This window comes from Gymnoscopelus braueri, assembly GCF_963280865.1.
Source record: "Gymnoscopelus braueri genome assembly, chromosome: 15".
In the NCBI taxonomy this organism is placed as follows: domain Eukaryota; kingdom Metazoa; phylum Chordata; class Actinopteri; order Myctophiformes; family Myctophidae; genus Gymnoscopelus; species Gymnoscopelus braueri.
Genome location: NC_137620.1, coordinates 50,112,832 through 50,135,636, shown reverse-complemented (window position 1 = coordinate 50,135,636; position 22,805 = coordinate 50,112,832). Strand labels below are relative to the sequence as shown.

General features: G+C 41.0%; 3 protein-coding genes and 1 long non-coding RNA gene across 4 annotated transcripts in view; 2 read left to right on the top strand and 2 right to left on the bottom strand.

The window, feature by feature from the left end:
• The window catches only part of LOC308102278 (serrate RNA effector molecule homolog), a 35,493-nt gene extending 35,349 nt beyond the window's left edge, over positions 1-144 (bottom strand). Inside the window, exon 1 of the mRNA XM_080451917.1 lies at positions 28-144. The gene's annotated coding sequence lies outside the window, so the exon portion shown is untranslated. The remainder of the gene's footprint in view (positions 1-27) is intronic.
• On the top strand, positions 143-17,944 carry LOC308101619 (deoxyribonuclease-1-like; the record flags this gene model as incomplete). The annotated part of the gene is made up of 10 exons (XM_080451039.1): positions 143-192; positions 2,978-3,115; positions 7,258-7,399; positions 9,255-9,349; positions 10,046-10,096; positions 11,970-12,076; positions 13,118-13,230; positions 14,419-14,573; positions 15,075-15,171; positions 17,897-17,944. The coding sequence occupies 10 exons, from the start codon at positions 143-145 to the stop codon at positions 17,942-17,944; spliced, it is 996 nt and encodes a 331-aa protein (XP_080307165.1).
• A 2,788-nt stretch (positions 17,945-20,732) lies between these two features.
• LOC308102292 lies at positions 20,733-22,398 on the top strand. Its single transcript, XR_013934629.1, has 2 exons — positions 20,733-21,114; positions 21,186-22,398. It is a non-coding gene; the product is annotated as an uncharacterized lncRNA (long non-coding RNA).
• Positions 22,399-22,535: 137 nt separating this feature from the next.
• Positions 22,536-22,805, bottom strand: part of plod3 (procollagen-lysine, 2-oxoglutarate 5-dioxygenase 3) — a 33,420-nt gene continuing 33,150 nt past the window's right edge. Inside the window, exon 19 of the mRNA XM_080451920.1 lies at positions 22,536-22,805. This exon is cut by the window's right edge and continues 511 nt beyond it. The gene's annotated coding sequence lies outside the window, so the exon portion shown is untranslated.

Sequence of the window (22,805 nt, the reverse complement as noted above, 5' to 3'; positions counted from 1 at the left end):
TATATATGAGTGTTTATTCATGTTTACCTGAGCTATAGATGAACTACAGAAAGGTGTGTAGTTTGTAGTTTAATCACAGATCCAGTAGAAATGAAATGAATCCCGCCGTGGCGCGAGCTGCTGCGACAACCTTTACTAACGGATGTGCACGTACTACTTCCGCTTCCTGGAAAACCAACGTTGCCAGATTGTGTGAGAGAAACAAGGAACCATGGACTATGAAAACAAGCCCATAATAGGCGAGCACCACATGAACGTCGGATATTTGAAAATAGCAGATCTACAAGCTCAGCTTGTAGATCTGCTATTTTCAAAAAAAAGAATCTTGAAAAATGAGTGGAAAATGTTTTGAGACATTTTAACAACACAAATGTGGTACGGGGGGGGTCCACATTTTCAGATGGGGGTCCGCGGATAAACAAATATTAATTTGAGGGGTCCTTGACATGAAAATGTTAAAGAACCACTGGTTTAAACAACATTAGTAAAAAGCCCAAATAAACAACTAGACTTTAGAAACAAGACCAATACAAGCTACTTTACAGAAAAACAAGCCCAAAGTTGCTTATAATAAGCGGACATGGCAACACTCTCCCAGGACCTTTCCTCTGGGAGGAGGACACGAAACAAACGAGATGAAAGGAAACGAGCGCCTCCTGCAGGATGGAAGCTGCAACTCCACTACTAGAAACCTTTTAAAGCAGGGAGGGGCCCCCTTCAACTGTTGGGGATGTTCGTGATAAACTATGTATTTCATCAGTGGTGGAAAAAGTTCTCAAATGTTTTACTTAAGTAAAAGTATCAATACAGCAATGTAGAAGTACTTTGCTACAAGTAAAAGTCCGGAATTCAAAATTTACTTGAGTAAAAGTACAAAAGTATTGGTATCAAAATGTACTTAAAGTACCAAAAGTAAAAGTACTAATATGTTCTAAAATAGCCATAGGTATAGAATAGAGCTAAAGTGGTTAATGTATGTTTTGTAATGAAATAATTTATATCAGAAATGTAATTAGTAATTCAAGTTTTCAAATAATTGTAGTGGAGTAAAAGTACAATATTTTCCTCTGAGATGTAGTGAGATGTAGTAGAATTAAAAGTATTGGAAATTGGAAATACTCAAGTAAAGTACAAATACCCCAAAATTGTACTTAAGTACAGTACTTAAGTAAATATACTTAGTTACTTTCCACCACTGGTGTTCAGTGTGTACATAGTTGTGGGTCAGTCACAGTGCTCAGGTATTCTAACACTGTGTATTCTCTGTGTACTATAATACATATTTAGATTTCTGATTTCTAACTGTGTATATGATGATGTTCTGCATTGTGTATATCTGTCTGTCATTAAACGTTTCTATGAATTGAGTACAAAGGACCTCAATGGAAACAAGCCAATGGCTTTTGGTTTTTTTTAATCCTCTTAATAGATCTTGTATTGACCTGTACTTTACTGTGCTTTTGTTTGCAAACTGCTAATAAAGTAATCAATCAAACTCTGTTTAGAGATAAATAGCATTCCATTTTGCTATAGTTTTGGGTTGATTTTATTTAATTGTCTCCCATTGTGTCAAATAGCTTTGTTTTGTTTTTTTATATATATATATATTTCTGTCTGCTGGATGGGCTTGTGTTTGTCCCAGAACCACCATATGAGGACATCTCTCTTTCTCCAGGGGTTTCCCTGTTCTTATGGAGTGTTTCAACATCTCTTTCCTTTAAGTGGTTATACAATGTCAATGTTCTTTTTTTTTACTTTGATAATTCGTCCTAATGCTGCCCTGCATGCATCGTTTGGTGTTTTCCTTTGGATGCAGAGTCTCAATGTGGCGCACACACACACACACGCACACACACACACACACACACGCGCACACGCACACACACACACACACACACACACACACACACACACACACACACACACACACACACGCACACACACACACACACACACACACACACACACACACACACACACACATTCACACACAGATGGAGGAGGAAACCATGCAAGGCACCAACCTGCTCATCAGGAGCAGTCAGGGGTTCAGTGTCTTGCTCAAGGACACTTCTACACTATGGCTTCCATCCGGCCGCTCCACCCCATAGCCACTGCCGCCCCAATGTGGTGTTCATCAGCTATCGTTGCTGTTATTATCCATGCTGTGAGATGTGTTTCACCACCAGAACTTATACCTTCATGTTTAGAAGCTCATTGCGAAAGCAGCGGAAGGAGGCGCGCCGCGCAAGTGGAGCTTACTATGAAACCGTGCTCGGGTTGTGTCTCTCTCTGTGTCTCTGTGTTCACTGTGTCTCTGTCTGTGTCTCTGTGTGCACTGTGTCTCTGTCTGTGTCTCTGTGTGCACTGCCTGCGTGCAGCTCCTCTGAGATAAGTAAATGTCCAATTTAGACGTACCATACATCAAATGAAAGGTCTTTGAAAACTGAACACACCTGTCAAGGTTGCGTTTAAGCCCGCCCCTTCCCCCGGAAGCCACGCCCCGGAGAAAGCTCCTAAAAACTCCCCATTGAAACCCCATGTTAAATGAAAAGTGCCCGAATCGCTCCGAAACTTTTTCTACCCCCCCTAAGTGGGGGTCTACGAACAAATACTTCGGGCTCGGATTTTGGCTCCGCCCCCCGGAAGTGGGTGAAACAGGCACTTCAAACACTTTGTTGAATTGTTCAAAAACATTAAAAGTTTTTTTTTTGTGAATTTCTATTTTTCTAAGATGCTCCTTTTAACGCAGATTTTTTTTTGATTTTTTTTGTATTTCTTTATTGGTTACTTTTTTTTTAATATTTTTTTTCATATTTATTTAAATTTGTTTGCGTTCGCTTCCCGCGTTCGCACGTCTTACTTGTCAGTAGAGAGGACACCTGGCAGAAGGTCTTTATATAGATGGTAAAATAGAGCATTCATAGAGCAGCTTTCTCCTAAAGTGCTTTACAATGTGCCTTATACATTCACTCAGCGATGGTGGCAGAGCTGGATCCCTGAACGTACATGTGGGCCCAGAGGCCCAGTCTGGGGCCCAAAGGCCAGAGGCCCAGTCTGGGGGCCAAAGGCAGGGGCCCTCTAGAAAACTGGGCCAGCTGAAAGGCACTCGGGGGCAAACCGGAGGGGAAAAAAAGAAGGAATCAGCCTGCATGGGAATTTAAATGACAGCGGCCCTCATATGTTTAGTCAGAAGAGCTTTTTAATAACGGGTTGTGTAGTGTATAATAACATATATATGGATATGTATGTGGGTCACAAAGGTCAAGGGTAGCAAGGCCATCAAATGAAACAATGATTTTATTTCCACAGAAATAATGATTTTAAATGAAGGCTTTTTTTTGGTGTGTGTAGTGGATTTCTGTGGCGCTTGGTCTTCACTTCCAGAGGAATGATCAAGAGACGTGAGACAGTGGATATCGCTCATGCATGGCTTTATTGATTTCTTTGTCTATTCAAAAATAGCAGATCTACAAGCTCATAGCGCAGCACCGAGTGCCCTATGAGCTTGTATATCTGCTATTTTTGGGGAAATCGTGACAATTTGTGCTTAATCTTTGAATGCATATATATATATACATTTTTAACTCAAATCTTTGCTTCTGGGGGGGTCCCTGGAACAAAATATTTTGAGATGGGGGGTGGGGGTCCGTGGACAGATACATATCATTTTTCATTTGACATGAATAAAGTTTAAGAAGCACTGATATTATAGCAACAAAAGTAAAAACAAATAAAATTAAAAAAAAAACTGTTAGGATTTAGAAGACATTTGTAAAATCCCCCAGAAGCAAAGATTTGAGTTAAAAAAATGCTCGCTTTAAAATATATGTATTCAAAGATTTGCGATACAAAAAAATGACGATTACAAAATAAAAATAGCAGATCTACAAGCCGTACCACGGCACTCGGTGCCGTGGTACGAGCTTGTAGATCTGCTATTTTTATGAATAGCCAAAAGTATAAAGTAATGGTTAAAAAAAACGTCTTTCCAATGCAGTCATCAATCATGTCCATTTTTTTCACAGTTCACATCAACTATAAAAAATAATAATACAATGGTGAACCATATAGTTATAGTTATCTTTATGGTTAAATAGTGCTGCTCAGTGTGAATGGCACTTTAAGTGCTTTGTGTACGTGACGTGTTTACAGGCCGTTGCCTAATGTTCCTGGCATCATACATGTTTGTCCCCCAATTCCCATCATCTCAAGGTTGGTTTGGCACCAGGCAGCTATGTCCTCCCAGGACCTTGGTTTGGCATGATCCCTCTGGGACGTGTGCTTATCTATGGATAAACACCTGTCTGTCTCCATCTTTCATCCCTATTGGCAGGCTACGTGTTCCCGTGAGATGGAGACATTATGTTATTATTTCCTAACTCTGTGCCAACGGATTGTAGAATCTTACATCATCATTTAGAGACATTAACTCTTTTTATTTATACTTGAATTTTATACTTGAATTACCATGCTAGATTACATTTCCCGAATGAAGCAGGGACCCCCTAGCTGAAAGAGAGATGAAGCAGGGACCCCCTGAAAGAGAGATGAAGCAGCGACCCCCCCACTACACACTGTATAACATTGTATTTTCATAGATTTCACCAACACCAAACCTCTTTGCCAAAAATAGCAGATCTACAAGCTCACAACGCCTCGCGCTGCGAGGCGTTGTGAGCTTGTATATTTTTGGCTTAAGTTCTCTTCAGAATAGGGATGATAGGGTTAAAGTGGTTAATATATTTAAAAAAAGTCCTATCACACAAAGATTTGGCGGTCCCCCCTGTAGTAACTCTGAGGACCCCCTGTTGAAGACCCCTGGTCTATTGAATGGGTCCGTGTGAGTTCAAGTTCACTTGGATTTGACAGGGCCAGCTATGAGAGGTCAGTCAGTCTGGACTCTAGACTATAGACTCACATCTGGACTGGTTCCCAGCACGGCACAGATAAGATGATAAACCATTCAATCCGGGAAACACAGCTGTGTGTCATTGTAAGATTTATTTGGCTTTTCAAAAACAGCAGATCTACAAGCTCATAGTGCGGCACTCTGTGAAAATCGTGAAAATGTGTGCCCACGGGGCCCAATGGCTAATACAGCCCTGGCAGTGCGGCACTAAGGGACGCGCTGTGAGCTTGTAGATCTGCTATTTTTGAATAGCCAACATATAAATGGATAAAGTGGTTAAAGTGATTGTGATGCTACTGTATATTAACTACTTTTTGCTGTGGACCTGCTGCCCCCCCCCCCCCCCTCAATGACCCCTGGGGGTCCCTGGACCCCCACTTTGAGAACCACTGGCATAGAGGACTCCCACATGGGGGAGGGAACGGGGAGGAGTTAGAGAGGGAGGTGCAACAGGATGATAAAAAGGGCCTGGACAGCATTACAGGCTCTTACTTACTGAGGACAACCTACATACAGGTATCTATTACTATTACTTACTGTATACAGGTATCTATTACTATTACTTACTGTATACAGGTATCTATTACTATTACTTACTGTATACAGGTATCTATTACTATTACTTACTGTATACAGGTATCTATTACTATTACTTACTGAAGGAGGACAACCTACATGCAGGTATCTATTACTATTACTTACTGTATACAGGTATCTATTACTATTACTTACTGTATACAGGTATCTATTACTATTACTTACTGTATACAGGTATCTATTACTATTACTTACTGAAGGAGGACAACCTACATGCAGGTATCTATTACGAGTAGCAGTAGTGTAATGTAACTAAGTACAGGTATTTTAACTTTACTGGAGTATTTCCAATATGCATTACTTTTACTTCTACTCCACTACATCTCAGAGGCAAATATTGTACTTTTTATTCCATTACAGTTATTTGAACACTTTAGTTACTAGTTACCGGTAGTTACTTTGCAGATTTAGATGATTATTACAAAACATACTTTGTTAAACCACATTCAGCCTAATATACTTCGGCTATTTGAAAATAGCAGATCTACAAGCTCACATGCGACCCGTTGTGAGCTTGTAGATCTGCTATTTTCAAAAGACCTTTTATACATTTTGAAAACTTGAAATGGGACATTCTGCACAATGAGTACTTTTACTTTTAGTACTTTAAGTATTACTTTGATGACAATACTTTTGTACTTGTTTTAGAAAGTAAATTTTGAATACCAAACTTTTACCTTACATTGTGGTATTGATACTTTTACTTATAAGTAAACATTATTAGTACTTCTTCCATCTGATAACTTATGGGGTCTGGAGTAGAGTATGGAGACTTGAATTCATGGAGATTCTTTAGTTTGTGTCTCATTCCTAAGACAATAATTTGATGACCGGCAGCGGTTCCGGTTGGAGACACAAAGAGTCTCCTTTGTGTCTCCTACCGGAACCGCTGCCTACCGGTCCACTAGTCATCACATTATTGTCTTAGGAATGAGACACAAACTACAACATATCCATGAATTCAAGTCTCCATGAGGTGACTAATACATAGGAAAAAAAGATTTTTTTTGGGTGAACTATCCCTTTAAGTGGTTAACAGGTGGTTAACCTGCCAATTTTCCCCCTGAGAAAGCAGGCTCTATTAGCTCAGTGATAACACATTATCTATAACACACACACACACACACACACACACACACACACACACACACACACACACACACACACACACACACACACACACACACACACACACACACACACACACACACACCAAATTCCAAATGTACTTGAGTAAATGTACAAAAGTATTGGTATCAAAATGTACTTAAAGTACCAAAAGTTAAAAGTACTCATTATGCAGAATGTCCCATTTCACAAGTTTTCAAACGTATACAAATATTGAGAAAATAGCAGATCTACTTGTAGATCGGCTATTTTCAAATGGCCGAAATGTATATAGGGCTGAAGTGGTTAATGTTAATGTTTTGTAATCAAAGTAAAAAAATACCTAAAAATTGTACTTAAGTACAGTACTTGAGTAAATGTACTTAGTTACTTTACACCACTGATGAAAAGACATGCCGCCATATTGGAGAAATGACATCAAAAGATGAGAGAGTTATTCAAGTCTTTTGTTACGTTAACTTTACACACAGTATAATCCTGTGTGTTAATTTATAGGCTACATTTGTAACTCTGAGAGCAAATCAACCAGTAAGGGTACATTTGGTTATACATGTAGGCCTACTGATTCTACTGTCTCTCTGCTCTATATAACTAACCTTATTATCTCACCCCCCTTACAGGATGCGTTTAGTGTGTTCTCTGCTGCTGTTGCTGGGCGGGTTACAGCTGACCTGTGCTCAGCTCAGGGTGGGAGCGTTCAACATCCAGATATTTGGGGAGACGAAGTCCAAGAATTACGGAGTCATGCAGTCCATCGCCGAGGTATCAAACACATGCCAGAGTTTGAACTAAAACTAAGATGAGAGAACATATCCCTCCAGTTCTAGCTTCACTACACTGGCTCCCGGTTGTTTTTAGGATTGATTTTAAAATTATTGTACTAGTTTCTAAAGCTCTAAATCAGGGGTGGCAAACTCATTTTGATGTCCGGGCAAGATTGGTCAAATGGTGACTTGAGGTGGGCAGGAACCAGTTGCGGACGCACATGCGCGCTCACACGCATTCAGTTATACAGCATTGTTTTTCAATCTGTTGTCTTGTCTTGTCTTATTATTATTATTATTATTATTACCCTTATTATAAACCATTTTAAGTAGAATAATTCAATTTGAAATTAAACAATACCTGGTAATGTGTGTGGGTGGTTAAATAATTACATTTATAGAACAGTGGTGTAAAGTAACTAATTACATTTACTCAAGTACTGTACCTAAAGATTTGAGTTTTACTTTACTTTAGTATTTCCAATTTCCAGAACTTTTACTCCACTACATCTCAGTCACTGCTATAACTACAGTATATCACTTTAAAAAATGTTTTATGAAGATTAGCTACTTTAATTATTTACATTAAAATCAAACAATGCAATTTGTAATGAGCCCATCCATTTGAAATAGAACAATTACATTCATTCAAGTTCTCTCTTCTCCTCAGCTTTCAGGTGAATGGTAAATAGCTGTTTACCTGTGGCTCTTTTTATGCGGTATTTGACGACGTAGAAGAGGACACCTTATGTTAATTTACATGGCCATGGCTTCAATTGCTTGCCTATTGTTCTTTACAGAACAAGTGGGGAGGGGGGAGCGTTCTCACACACACACACATATATATATATATATATATATATATATATATATATATATAATATAGACATATAATATAGACATATAATATAGACATAAAAAAGTTAGAGAACCACATATTATAGCAACATAAGTGTTTCAGAAAACTGTTAGGATTTAGGAGACATCTGTAAAGATTTCCATGATTTTTCAAAAATATCAGATCTACAAGCTCATAGTGCGAGCTCCTCCTTTCTCAGGGCAAGCTCCTGTGTGTGTGTGTGTGTGTGTGTGTGTGTGTGTGTGTGTGTGTGTGTGTGTGTGTGTGTGTGTGTGTGTGTGTGTGTGTGTGTGTGTGTGTGTGTGTGTGTGTGTGAGACAGACAGACAGACAGACAGACAGACAGACAGACAGACAGACAGACAGACAGAGAGAGAGAGAGAGAGAGAGATCAGAGAGTATACTAGCCATTACTACTCGACTTGAATAGACTGTTAACGAGCCAATCAGCCAGAACAGTCCACAGCTGGCTGTGGAATGTTGGCTGACTACCGGGCCATTAGAGGTACTTGCTGCAGCCAGTGGGGGAGGGGGGAGAGCTGCTTGGACGCTCAGCAAGGCAACGTGCAAACTCCGACTCAATGTCTGTTACAGGTAGTATCAATTCACTATTTTGAAAAGTATTTCGCGGGCCGCACTGGACCTTTCCGCGGGCCGCAAAATGCCCGCGGGCCGCGAGTTTGACACCCCTGCTCTAAATGGTCTGGCACCTTCCTACCTCTATGACTGCCCAGAGAGATATGTTCGAGGTGCCTACAATGACATATAAAAAACACAGTGAAGCAGCATTCTGCTTCTACGGACCGACAGCGTGGAATAAACTCCCATTACACCTAAGACAGGCAGCCTCTGTGGATAGCTTTAAAGCACAGCTCAGGACCTACTTATTCACTCTAGCTTTTAGCTGATCTTTTTCATTTTTTGTTGATTTAAATCTCTCTTTGTGTCGTTATCCATGATTTCCACCACTGTTCACTTGTCATGTTGTTGCGCAGGTTGTCCAACGCTATGACGTCATTGCGATCCAGGAGGTCAGAGACAGTAAGCCTACCACGCCTGTGATCAACAACCTGATGGCCTACGTCAACCAGTAAGACCAAAGCAACATTTAGCATGTTCAAGAAATGTATTGTCACAAGGATGTAGGAGTACATGCACTGTGAACAACCTAGGTTGGGGTGCTCTGTAGTACACTTTGTACATGTGTACAAAGTATGTACACGTACACTTTGTATGTGTACAAAGTGTATGTACACGTACACTTTGGTTTTATGCATATTCATAGTGTAGCCTACTGTCAGCCTGCTAGACACTGTCAGTTATAACTTAAGGGGGAATTTTGGACCACGGTTTTCTTATTCTATGATGTTATGATATCTTAGGATGAATTGTACAGTAGAAAAATGCCATAACTCCATCCCGGGTCCACCACAGCTTAAAACGTGCACCAATAGGCATTGTGCTAGATCACCTATTTTAATAGCTTTTTCTTTGTGTTTTTTTGGTGAGATCTGACGTTCGTAGTGACAGAACACTATGCAAAAAAACAACAAAAAAACGGAAGTCTCGCATTTTTCTACTGTACCATTCACCCTAAGATATCATAACATCATAGACAAGGTAATAAAATCGTCGTCCAAAATTCCAAAGTACTAAAAAGCACACATCATAAAGTTATACAAAGGTGTGTGTGCGTGTGCGTGTGTGCGTGTGTGTGTGTGTGTGTGTGTGTGTGTGTGTGTGTGTTCTTCTCCAGATTATCCACAGACTACGCCTGTGTCTTCAGCGATCCGCTGGGCGACAGCAACCAGAAGGAGCGTTATGTCTTCCTCTACAAGTACAGTAAACCAGTGTTCGTTTAGTCCACTAAAGAATTATAACAAAAACACATTCGTTGACTACCGTTTTTCACTGATGAAAACTAAATGATCTATGATGATTACAAATATTTAAATATTTAAAAATATTTACTGACCCCTAGGTGGGGTTGGTGAAAGGGTCTACTCTGTGTGGAGTTTGCATGTTCTCCCTGTGTCTCCTAGGGTAGTTACTGGTTACTATACTGCCTCCCCCTGGCCAGCCGGGGCGCCTGATGGAGGGGAAGGGAACTGGTTGGAATAACGTGTTCCTTCCACGCGCTACGTCCTACCAGGGAAACTCTCCCCTGTCAGGTGACGAGAAGGTCAGTTGGCTCTCATGTAGTGAAGGAAGCATGAGCTCGGCCCTGGCCTCCCTAGGCTGTGGGGGTGTAGCGCTGGTGTAGGGCTGGTGTAGGGCTGGTGTAGCGCTGGTGTAGGGCTGGTGTAGGGCTGGTGTAGGGCTGGTGTAGGGCTGGTGTAGCGCCCAGTATCACTTAGGAAATTGGCACCAGGTGAAAAAAATGGCTTACAAAAATCGCGGGATAAAAATGTTAAGAATTTTTTTTTACTGACAATTTGGTTAACAAATAAAAGTGTAAATCAAACATTAATCACGGCCCGCCAAAACACATTTTGGTCGAATAAATCAACTGTAGATTTAGTCTGAAACATTTCATGTGACTAAAATGTGACTAAAACTAAATGAAATGTTATTCAAAAGACTATGTATATACATAGTATATATGTAACATATAGTATATATGTTACAGGGTGAATGGAGAACCAGGGTGATTGAAGAAGGCTCGCTCGTTTTTACCACCCACGCAGCAATTCTGTAGAAGCAACACTAGAGCACTAGAGGGAGCCACAAGCCAGGCTTGTGCACAAGCATATATGTCCGCGACCACACACACACACACACACAGTCACACACACACACATGCGCGCGCACGCACACGCGCACATGCTTTCAATGGACTGTTAAGATACTTTTATTGTGTTCTGCTGGCTTTTGTTTTAGTTTCTCCCTGACACACACACACACACACACACACACACACACACACACACACACACACACACACACACACACACACACACACACACACACACAGTGATCCATGAAAAGAACTATTCTGTCCCTATCGGTTTACAACTCGAACGGCGCTGTGTCGACTAGTAGAGCATCGGCCGGTCAGCGCGGGCACTCGCGCCTGGAGGCGCGAGGGCGCGCCTCCTCGGCCTCAAGCTCTACTAAGTCGGCGCGCCTCCGTCATGGACAAGCGTGTGCGTGTGAACGTGTGTTCAGCGTTCCCCTAGCGTAGCTTCCTGGTTGCTATGTGGGGGGGAACAACAAAAGACAGGTCCGCGTCGCATCAAAGCCCCGCCTCTTGGCGCCGCGTTCTCCTTCTCCTTCTCCTCCTCCTCGGAGGAGGAGAAGGAGAAGGAGGAGGAGGAGCTCCTCCTCCTCGCGAGCCTCGAGTAATAAACCCCCGCCTCGCAGCGCCGCGTCCTCCTTCTCCTCCTCCTCCTCGCGAGCCTCTCTAATAAACCCTGTCTCGAAAAGCCCCGCATCGCCCCGAAGCCCCGTGCCTAAAAACAAGCGCTCTGTCTTCAATCACCCTGGCTCTCCAAACACCCTGTGACATATATATAGATGAAAGATGAAATATGGAGATACAAGGTTTCTGCCCGACAGCAATGATATTCACCATGATAATTATCTCTGTACATTATGTAACACCATGACAACCTAACCCTATTGACCATAACTGGTTTATTCAATTATTGACGTCTCTATATTAACCCTATAACCTCTAACCAGGGCTCATGTGTGTTCCATGTTGTTAGAAGGAACACAGTGACGTTCCGTCGCAGCCACCAGTACCAAGACCCAACCCATGTTCAGTTCAGCAGAGCTCCTTTTGTTGTGGAGTTCAGGTCCAACAAGCCCGGTGGTAAGCTGTGTGTGTGTGTGTGTGTGTGTGTGTGTGTGTGTGTGTGTGTGTGTGTGTGTGTGGGGGCGTGTGTCTCTGGTCCATAGCGTTAAAGGAGTTCTCCTTAATGCTATGTGACTTTAGCTCTGGTCCATAGCGTTAGTTGAAAATACACTTTTGCTACTCACCTCACCAAAACAAAGACGGGTTTAATGTGTTTTAAGCCTACTTTCCCTTGGTGGGAACACTCTTAGCCCCCCACCTTCTATGTAAAATACACTTTTTGGCCAGAAAACTAAATATTCCACTGGAAGGATTTTTTTGTTTGTTACTTTACTACTGAAGGTACTTCACTACTTCACTACTACAGATCAGGTCAATAGAAAATTCCATTGACCATAACAGCGAAAGTGTATTCTTTATATATTTACTAAAGTCGAGAGGCTGCGCTACGGGGGGAATGTGTGTGATACGCTATGTGAAAAGTCACATAGCATTCAGGAGAACTCCTTCTAACACAATGGACCAGAGCTAGCTCGTCCTCACCTTTTAAAGATGCTAGTTTAGGGTTCATATTTTGGGTCAGAATCAGAATTAGTTAATGTTACAACCATAGACATATAAAGGTAAACGCTTCCTCCGGCTCTGAGGCGTCTGTATCTCGGGCGCGCACGTTCGGTAGGCCAATCAGAGGCAGGTGGGGGAGGGTCTTTTCGTAACCCAGCCCTTAACCCTTTAAGAGGCAGCCACGCAGCAATTAGTCAGTTAGACGTGCTGTGATTGGCCAGTAGTCAAAGTGCTGTGATTGGCCAGTAGTCACTTTGAGTGGCAGCTTGCCCTCTATGGCGGCCGCCAGAGCCTTGTACTGTGATACAGGTCGCTCCAATGAACTGCAGAGACCAATGAGGTGTCTAGGTTTCTATATCTATGATTACAACAGCCATTTATCTGTCTCCTCCTCCCTCTCCTGTCTCCTCCCTCCTGTCTCCTTCTCTCCTGTCTCCTCCCTCCTGTCTCCTTCTCTCCTGTCTCCTGCTCCCTCTCCTGTCTCCTGCTCCCTAGTTGTGAACTTTGACTTTGCATTGGTCCCTCTGCATTCCAAACCAGACGAGGCTGAGAGGGAGATCGATGCTCTGGTGGACGTGGTGACTTCTCTGCCTAACACCTGGACTGATGTAATGAATCTCTACACACACATGAACGCACGCACGCACGCACGCACGCACGCACGCACGCACGCACGCACGCACGCACGCACGCACGCACACACACACACACACACACACACACACCTAACGTGGCACCAACACTGGTCAGATGTCTGCCATCAGAATAGCCACAGCAGGGGCCACAGGCGCACCATTGCTCCGCCCCCTCTGTGTTCCTATTGGCTGGGCTTTAAACAGCCATAACTCCAGTTCCCAGCATGCTAAAGGCTCCAAACTGAAAAAGAAATGACCGGTTAGACAATGCTGGGTGCTGCAAGTGCATCGTTGCTCCAATCTGCACCAAACTCAGCACAAAAAAAATGTTCAGGGGTCAGAGTAGTCCATGACTATCACACCCGGGGTCACGCCAGCTAGGGTTCCCTTTAACTATTATCTCCCCCTTTCTCTCTCTCTCTCTCTCTCTCTCTCTCTCTCTCTCTCTCTCTCTCTCTCTCTCTCTCTCTGACTCTGTCTCTCTCTCTCTCTCTCTGTCTCTCTGACTCTGTCTCTCTCTCTGACTCTGTCTCTCTCTCTCTCTCTGTCTCTCTGTCTGTCTGTCTCTCTGTCTCTCTGTCTCTCTCTCTCTCTCTCTCTCTCTGTCTCTCTCTCTGTCTCTCTCTCTGTCTCTGTCTCTGTCTCTGTCTCTGTCTCTCTCTGTCTCTGTCTCTGTCTCTCTCTCTCTCTGTCTCTCTCTCTGTCTCTGTCTCTCTCTCTGTCTGTCTCTCTCTCTGTCTCTGTCTCTCTCTGTCTCTCTGTCTCTCTGTCTCTCTCTCTGTCTGTCTGTCTGTCTGTCTGTCTGTCTGTCTGTCTGTCTGTCTGTCTGTCTGTCTGTCTGTCTGTCTGTCTGTCTGTCTGTCTGTCTGTGTCTGTCTGTCTGTCTGTCTCTCTCTCTCTCTCTCTCTCTCTCTCTCTCTCTCTCTCTCTCTCTGTCTCTCTCTCTCTCTCTGTCTCTCTCTCTCTCTCTCTCTCTCTCTGTCTCTCTCTCTCTCTGTCTGTCTCTCTCTCTCTCTCTCTCTCTCTCCTCTCTCTCTCTCTCTCTCTCTCTCTCTCTCTCTCTCTCTCTCTCTCTCTCTCTCTCTCTCTCTCTCTCTCTCTCTCTCTAACAGAACATATTGCTCCTGGGTGACTCTCTCTCTCTCTCTCTCTCTCTAACAGAACATACTGCTCCTGGGTGATTTTAATGCAGGTAGCAGTTATGTGTCCCAGGCTGCCTGGAGGAGAATCCGTCTGCGCCAACCGGCCTTCAACTACCAGTGGCTGATCGGTGACAACATCTTCACCAATATTATACTAACCCAGGCCCATGACAGGTGTGCGCCCCCCCCCCCCCCAGATGCTACATCTCAATGGGCTTATATTGGTGGTTTTTATCAAATAATATAAGAAAGAGGCAAAAAGTTATGTAATGAACTTGTAGATCTGCTATGATTATTTTCAGTGGTGGAAAAAGTACTCAGATATTTTAAAAGTAAGTAAAAGTATCAATACTGCAATATAGAAATACTCTGTTACAAGTAAAAGTCTGGAATTCTAAATGTACTTGAGTAAAAGTACAAAAGTATTGGTATAAAAATGTACTCAAAGTACCAAAAGTCGCGATGCGACGTGTTGTAAGCTTGTAGATCGGCTATTTTCAAATAGCCTACGTATAAAGTAGGAGTGAATTGGAAATACTCAAGTAAAGTACAAATACCTCAAAATTGTACTTAAGTAAATGTACGTAGTTACTTTCCACCACTGATTATTTTTGGGGAAAATATGATTATTTACTAGTTACATTTCTAAATAAAAATACATCTCTCTACTTGTAGGATTGTGGCCACCAGAGCGATGTACAACAACCATGTTGTGAGAAACTCTGCTCAGGTTGATAACTTCAAGCTGGATCAGGGTCTCAGCCAGGCTGAGGTACAGTAAACTGGATCAGAACAAATCTGACGGCCTTAAAGGAGAAGTTCACCCAAGTCTCCCAAGTTCCGCAAGTCTCCTACCGGAGACATTATAGTATCTTTCTGCTGGTCATCAAATTATTGGCTCAGGAATGCGACCAAAACAAACAAATCTCCATGAATTCATGGCTTCATGGGGTGTGTAATTGATAGAAAATAAGAAATGTTTTGGGTGAACTACTACTTTAATAATGTAATGTAATGGGGGCACTGGGGAAGTGTTCTCTCCTCCGCGTCATCAGTGCCCATACTCTAGGTGGGGTTGGCGAAAGGGCCTTTCTGTGTGGAGTTTGCATGTTCTCCCGTGTCTCCTATTAGTCCATGAGCCAGAGCCCCAAAATTGAGCAAAAATTATCGAAAGAGTGGGCAAAACCAAACCTATATTAAATTGTTCATAGGGTCAATACGAGTAAATAAATATATGATAACCTCTCCACAGGAGCAGCTTTTTCATGGTTATCACACATTTTGTTATTTTCCCCATACGTACATGACAGGTGAAAAAATTACAAAATTTTAAAAAGAGTTATCATAATGAAACTTCCTGAGTTGATTACTTACATGAAGACAATGATTTATCGTATTACAAGTTTTCTGAAATTGTATATTTAAATATGCAAATTAGGCATTTAGTCCATGAGCCAGAGCCCCAAAATTGAGCAGATATTGAATATTCCCTCGTTAAAAACCTTTGAATCCAACATCTTAACAAAATGAAATAAGTATGTTGACTCTGGCTTTGTCCAATGTTGATTCTGGAAAGTTATGCAAATGTGGGCATATTTTCCTATGCCTAATTTGCATATTTAAATATACAATTTCAGAAAACTTGTAATACGATAAATCATTGTCTTCATGTAAGTAATCAACTCAGGAAGTTTCATTATGATAACTCTTTTTTAAATTTTGTCATTTTTTCACCTGTCATGTACGTATGGGGAAAATAACAAAATGTGTGATAACCATGAAAAAGCTGCTCCTGTGGAGAGGTTATCATATATTTATTTACTCGTATTGACCCTATGAACAATTTAATATAGGTTTGGTTTTGCCCACTCTTTCGATATTTTTTGCTCAATTTTGGGGCTCTGGCTCATGGACTATATAGGGTAGGTACCCTCACAAAAACATGCAGTAATCCTGGTCACTATACTGCCTCCCCCTGGCCAGCCGGGGCGCCTGATGGAGAGGAAGGGAACTGGTTGGAATAACGTGTTCCTTCCACGCGCTACGTCTAACCAGGGAAACTCTCCCCTGTCAGGTGACAAGAAGGTCAGTTGGCTCTCATGCATTGAAGGAGGCATGAGCTCGGTCCTGGCCTCCCTAGGTTGGCAGAGGGAAGGTAGTGCCCAGGATTACATAGACAATTGGCACTGGGAATAAAAAATGGGGTTACAAAATCGTGGGATATTTTTTTTTGAAAAAAAAACACAATAATAATGTAATGTAATGATAGTGCACTTTGTCACACCTGGTCAGCACAATGCAGCAGAGGGCAGGGTTAAGTTTGACAGCACTTTTTAATTTTGTTTTAGTCGTAGTCTTTTGAATACGATTCCATTTAGTTTTAGTCATATTTGAGTCTACTTTCAGTTTACTAAATATTAGATTCTAGTCGACTAAACCTACAGCAAATGCCTGATTTAGACTTAGCTGTGCGCCCAAACACCCACCGCAACCAATGACCAATGACATAAAATGACTCGTCTTAGTTCTACTGGATCTCATCTCCACTGGTCTTAGTTCTACTGGATCTCTTCTCCACTAGTCTTAGTTCTACTGGATCTCATCTCCACTGGTCTTAGTATTACTGGATCTCTTCTCCACTAGTCTTAGTTCTACTGGATCTCATCTCCACTGGTCTTAGTATTACTGGATCTCTTCTCCACTAGTCTTAGTTCTACTGGAACTCATCTCCACTAGTCTTAGTTCTACTGGATCTCTTCTCCACTAGTCTTAGTTCTACTGGATCTCTTCTCCACTAGTCTTAGTTCTACTGGATCTCTTCTCCTCTAGTCTTAGTTCTACTGGATCTCTTCTCCACTAGTCTTAGTTCTACTGGATCTCTTCTCCACTGGTCTTAGTTCTACTGGATCTCTTCTCCACTAGTCTTAGTTCTACTGGATCTCTTCTCCACTGGTCTTAGTTCTACTGGATCTCTTCTCCACTAGTCTTAGTTCTACTGGATCTCTTCTCCTCTAGTCTTAGTTCTACTGGATCTCTTCTCCACTAGTCTTAGTTCTACTGGATCTCTTCTCCACTGGTCTTAGTTCTACTGGATCTCTTCTCCACTAGTCTTAGTTCTACTGGATCTCTTCTCCACTGGTCTTAGTTCTACTGGATCTCTTCTCCACTAGTCTTAGTTCTACTGGATCTCTTCTCCTCTAGTCTTAGTTCTACTGGATCTCTTCTCCACTAGTCTTAGTTCTACCGGATCTCTTCTCCACTAGTCTTAGTTCTACTGGATCTCTTCTCCACTAGTCTTAGTTCTACTGGATCTCTTCTCCACTGGTCTTAGTTCTACTGGATACACAACTCAAGATTTTCCACAATGTTCCCAAAGAAAGATCTACAAGCTCATAGCGTGGCACTTGTAGATCTGCTATTTTTTTCATCTGCAATGTTAAAATGACACACAGACGTTCCTGGTCTTAGTGGGTTGTCTCTTGTGTTTCCCACTGCAGGCGGAGGATGTCAGCGACCATTACCCTGTAGAGGTAGAGCTGCGGTAATGGCTGCACGAGCCCAATTAACTCCAACAACCAATCAGAACCCTCCACTGGCTTTGAATTAAAATGCTCAATGATCATCACGATACTTTCACCTACCGTATACATGACAATAAAACATCTATCACATTAACTGCTGCACCTTTTACTGTCATTGCACTGATATATATTAAGTACTGTGTGTGTGTGTGTGTGTGTGTGTGTGCGTGTGTGCGTGTGTGCGTGTGCGTGTGTGCGTGTGTGTGTGTGTGTGTGAGAGTTTGACTTATTGTGTACTAACCCCTCCAGGCCCACACATGTGTCGTGGGCCTGGAGGCCTTTCAAGATGTGTCTTGTTTATTTTTTGGAATATGTTAAAGGAGTAGTTCATCCAAAAAAATACTTATTTTCTATCAGTTACACACCCCATGAAGCCTTGAATTCTTGGAGATTGATTAATTTTCTCACATTCCTGAGACAATAATTTGATGACCGGCAGAAAGATGCTAATGTATCCGGTAGGAGACTCAAAGGAGACTCTTTGTGTCTCCTACTGGCTCATCAAATTATTGGCTCAGGAATGCATAAAAAAAAAAGAAGAACTCCATGAATTGAAGGCTTCATGGGGTGTGTAATTGATAGAAAATAAAAAAGAAATTGGGTGAACTTTTCCTTTAATAAGAACATAATTGTTTTCCGCACTTTCTTCGAAATCACAAAGAAAAAACACTTGAAGTGAATATCAGAGTAAATATAGCAAAAAAAAGAAACAAGAAAAAATGAAAGAAAGTTTATCTAAAAATATTTAAAAATGAGTGAGATGAAGTAGAACGTAAAAACTCCTCCCACTCCTTTTATCTGTCATTAAATAATTACTCGCTGACTTCTGTGCTTCAAATTACAATGTAAGGATTTAGCATTGCTCTTAATCCAGAGATGTAACCATTGATGCTGTTGGTACAACATCTTTTGGACTGACATGGTTTGGTATCAGAGTTAAGATTCACTATTAAAATGTAATAGTTTACATTTTATGCAACACCATTTTGTCATGACAAATGTTGACAAGATTTTGACCACTTTTATTTTATGGACACAGACCATAGCATAACAATAGAGACAGACAAACTATTTAGTTTACTCTAGTCTATTTAATAATGTTCTAAAGAGTGGACATCATAATACGTGTTTGTTTGGGAGGTTTGATTGATTGAATACTTTATTAATAGTTTGTACAGATAAAGGAACACAAAAAGCCCTGAGGGCTGGTTTCCATTGTGGTCCTATGTGTTCAATTCATCAAGTTACATTCATGTTGTTTGTTTGTTTGCTTCAGCAGAAACTTTAAGTTTGTTTTGTGTTTAATTTCCACATCAAACACCACAAGAGAGCTTCCGGTTTCCGGTCAAAATAAAAGCTTGTTTCCTGTCAAGTCTCTCATCAAACGCAACGCGTCACTTCCGCTCTTTTTTTCCCAAAATAAAATGGTCGTAATGTTTACTTTATGCTCTATTCTACCACGGTGTCGCGCACCGAAAATAGCCGATCTACAAGCTCACAATGCGTCTCATTGTGAGCCTAGGATGTCAATAGTTTATATTGTATAAACTAGCGTCATATTATTGCTTCATGTCGTTGATAATGTTTATAAACTGAGTGGAAACTGGATTTTTTTGACCACTTCCACTTGAAGTTACTAATTTTCTCCACATGAGGGCGACACATGCCGTTGAATTAAATCAGATCAAAGGAGTCAGATGTTTGCAGAGTGCTGTAAACATCAGTGGTGTAAAAACTTTAAAAGTACTCAAATTCATTACTCAAGTAAAAGTATCAATACCACAATGTAGAAGTAACAGTCCGGAATACAAAATGTACTTGAGTAAAAGTATTGGCATCAAAATGTACTTAAGGTACCAAAAGTAAAAGTACTCATTAGGCAGAATGTCCCATTTGAAGTTTTCAAATGTGTACAAATCATTTGAAAATAGCAGATCTACAAGCTCACAATGCGTCACATCGCGACGCATTGTGAGCTTGTAGATCTGCTATTTTCAAATGGCCGAAATGTAAACATTGCTGAAGTGGTTAATGTATGTTTTGTAATAATAATCTAAATCTACAAAGTAACTAAAGTTTTCAAGTAATTGTAGTGGAGTAAAAGTCAGTACTTGAGTAAATGTACTTAGTTACTTTACACCACTGGTAAACATGAACACTGTTAAATTTAACACACTGATTAAAACATAGTGATTTTGTGTACTGATATACGAGAGTTTGCTTTAACGGTGAAGGATACTTTAATGGTTAGAGAGGCTGCTTTAGGCCATTTTAAACGTTTCAAGAGCAGCTGATAGCATGTTGTTTATAGACAGATGCTACAGTTCATTGTTTACCTGGTATCCTATAGTTTCACATGTACAGAATGTAAAATAAATAAAATACAAATAATTTCATACATTAAAAAAAAGGTCCATTCATCTAATAAACCTTCAAGTATTAGTTAAAATAGCAGATTTACAAGCTCACAAGGTGCCGCACCGCAACATGTTGTGAGCTTGTAGATCGGCTATTTTCACAATTAAATAGGGCCAAGTGGTTAATTCTTAATGTTTAGACCTATTTGTGTACGTTTGGGTTGCCGGGGGAGATCAAAAGTATCTTTTAGGTTTCGCACCGAAACAGTTTAGGAAGCAATGAGAGTGTGTGTAAAATAGTGTGTAACCATTTGTAACAGTGATAATGCAACCCTAACCCTAACCCATGTAAACCCTGATACATAAAATAATTAAAAAACAAACATCAGCTTTTACAGAAAACATATTTATTAAAGTTTCAAACCTTTTATTTGCTGAATCATCAAATAATTTAAAAGCAGGTTTTTTGTATTTTGTACAAAGCCATTAAACTGGACTGACTAGAAGATAATAATGAAATAAAAAACCACCAGGTTGTCATGGCGACATCACAGTCAACTACAATGATCAAAGAAAAACCCTTTAAAAAAAAAAGTCTTGACAAGAACAATAAAAATACACAAATATAAAGTCCATCTTTCTCATATAATAATAATAATAATAATAATGTGAAATATCTTTTTGGACCAATGGGAGTGTGGCTATTGCACTGGTGCTCAAAATCAGGTCCGGGTACCATCAGAGGTCCAAATTCACCCTTACGGGTCCTGTGAGAGTGTACACATGGAACCAAATGGACCCTTACAGGTCTGTAACTCTGATTTGGTTCCATTTGTACACTCTCAGAGTTACAGACCATGTAAAGGCACCATTGGGGCCCCTGCTGGACCCCGGACCCCAAGTTGAGCACCATCATGGAATAATCATGACATCACAGCAGTCATATTTCTATGTTGATTGACACATGTACTGTCCACTCATAACCACCAGGTCAGCATTTAGATCTTAGACACTGATCAGAAGATAAACACTAAACGGAACACAGAGTCTAATGTTATCAAAGTGTCGTTGTACATAATAAGTTCATCGTTTATTAAACATGTTTAGCGTTATGAAATCTAGACCGCAGATATAACCTTTGACCTGTTGGTTTTGGTTCCTCCTAGATCACTGAACTGACAATGTTTTTGACCCATGTGTCATTTTTAATTAATTTAACCACTTTAAGTCCCGTTCACAAATCTTTACACAACATACCAGACCCAACGGTACAAGCTTCACAACACACTGTGAGAGCTTGTAGATCAGATGTTTTTGACACGCCCCAAAATAGGGGGACACCAGGTTGAAAGTGGTTCAAATGGGGACAAAACCAGCGGCATGATTGTAGTCATACAAAAAAAGGCAAATAATGGCAGATATAACATGGATTAAAGTTCTCAGTCATTAGGAATCCATAGAAGACGACATGTCTTCTATGGAATCACGTTGTTGCTCAGAGGAAACAGATCCTTTTGGTTCTGTACGTTCTGTACGTTCTGTACGAACACTTTCAGTCGTGAGATTTTATTTAGCTTTAAGCCCGGACTCAAACTCTGACCTTTGACACAGGAAGTAGCTCCTGCTCTCTGTCCTCTTATTCTATTCACAGGTAGATTTATCAATCAGTCTGATCAGTCCTCCTGATGTATTGACAGGTTGGCCTGTCAATCAATCAATGTGATCAGACACTCCCATCAAAATGCACGTGAAATGATATGTTAACGATTTGGATCGATGTCGATCAATTTAACACAGACACACACACACACACAAACGTGGAGTGTTTATAATATCTTGCATAGATCCACAGATCAATATAAATCATTATTATAAAGCTGTAGAATTCAATGACATAAGGCAGTAGGGTGCAGACACACACAGACACACACACACACACACACACACACACACACACACACACACACACACACACACACACACACACACGCACACACACACACAGTGTTTGTGACTGGTCGTGTATTAAAGTTGATTTTAACGTGTGTGTTCAGTTATCAACAACTTCTCTAACTCCATCAAATCCGTCACACGTCGCTAAACGTACAAACGTTTTGGCCAAGAATAGATTTAAATAAATATAATTCATTTCAAGGGGAAAACGTAATAAAATACATCTACAAATTACACACATCTAAATGTACTTTTGGCCAAGTGTGTGGAGAATGGAGTTCTGACAGAAGACACACACGGTCCACCTGATTGGGATGCTATCAATGCAATGAATGAGACATTATCACGTCTTATCAGACCATTGAATGGGACATTATCACGTCTTATCAGACCATTGAATGGGTGAAGTAGGCGACATACTGACCTACCCACCATTTATCAGACCATTCATTGGGTGTTATCAGGAGATACTGACCTACCGATGGAGACGACTTATATAAAGTTAGTTCTGGGTT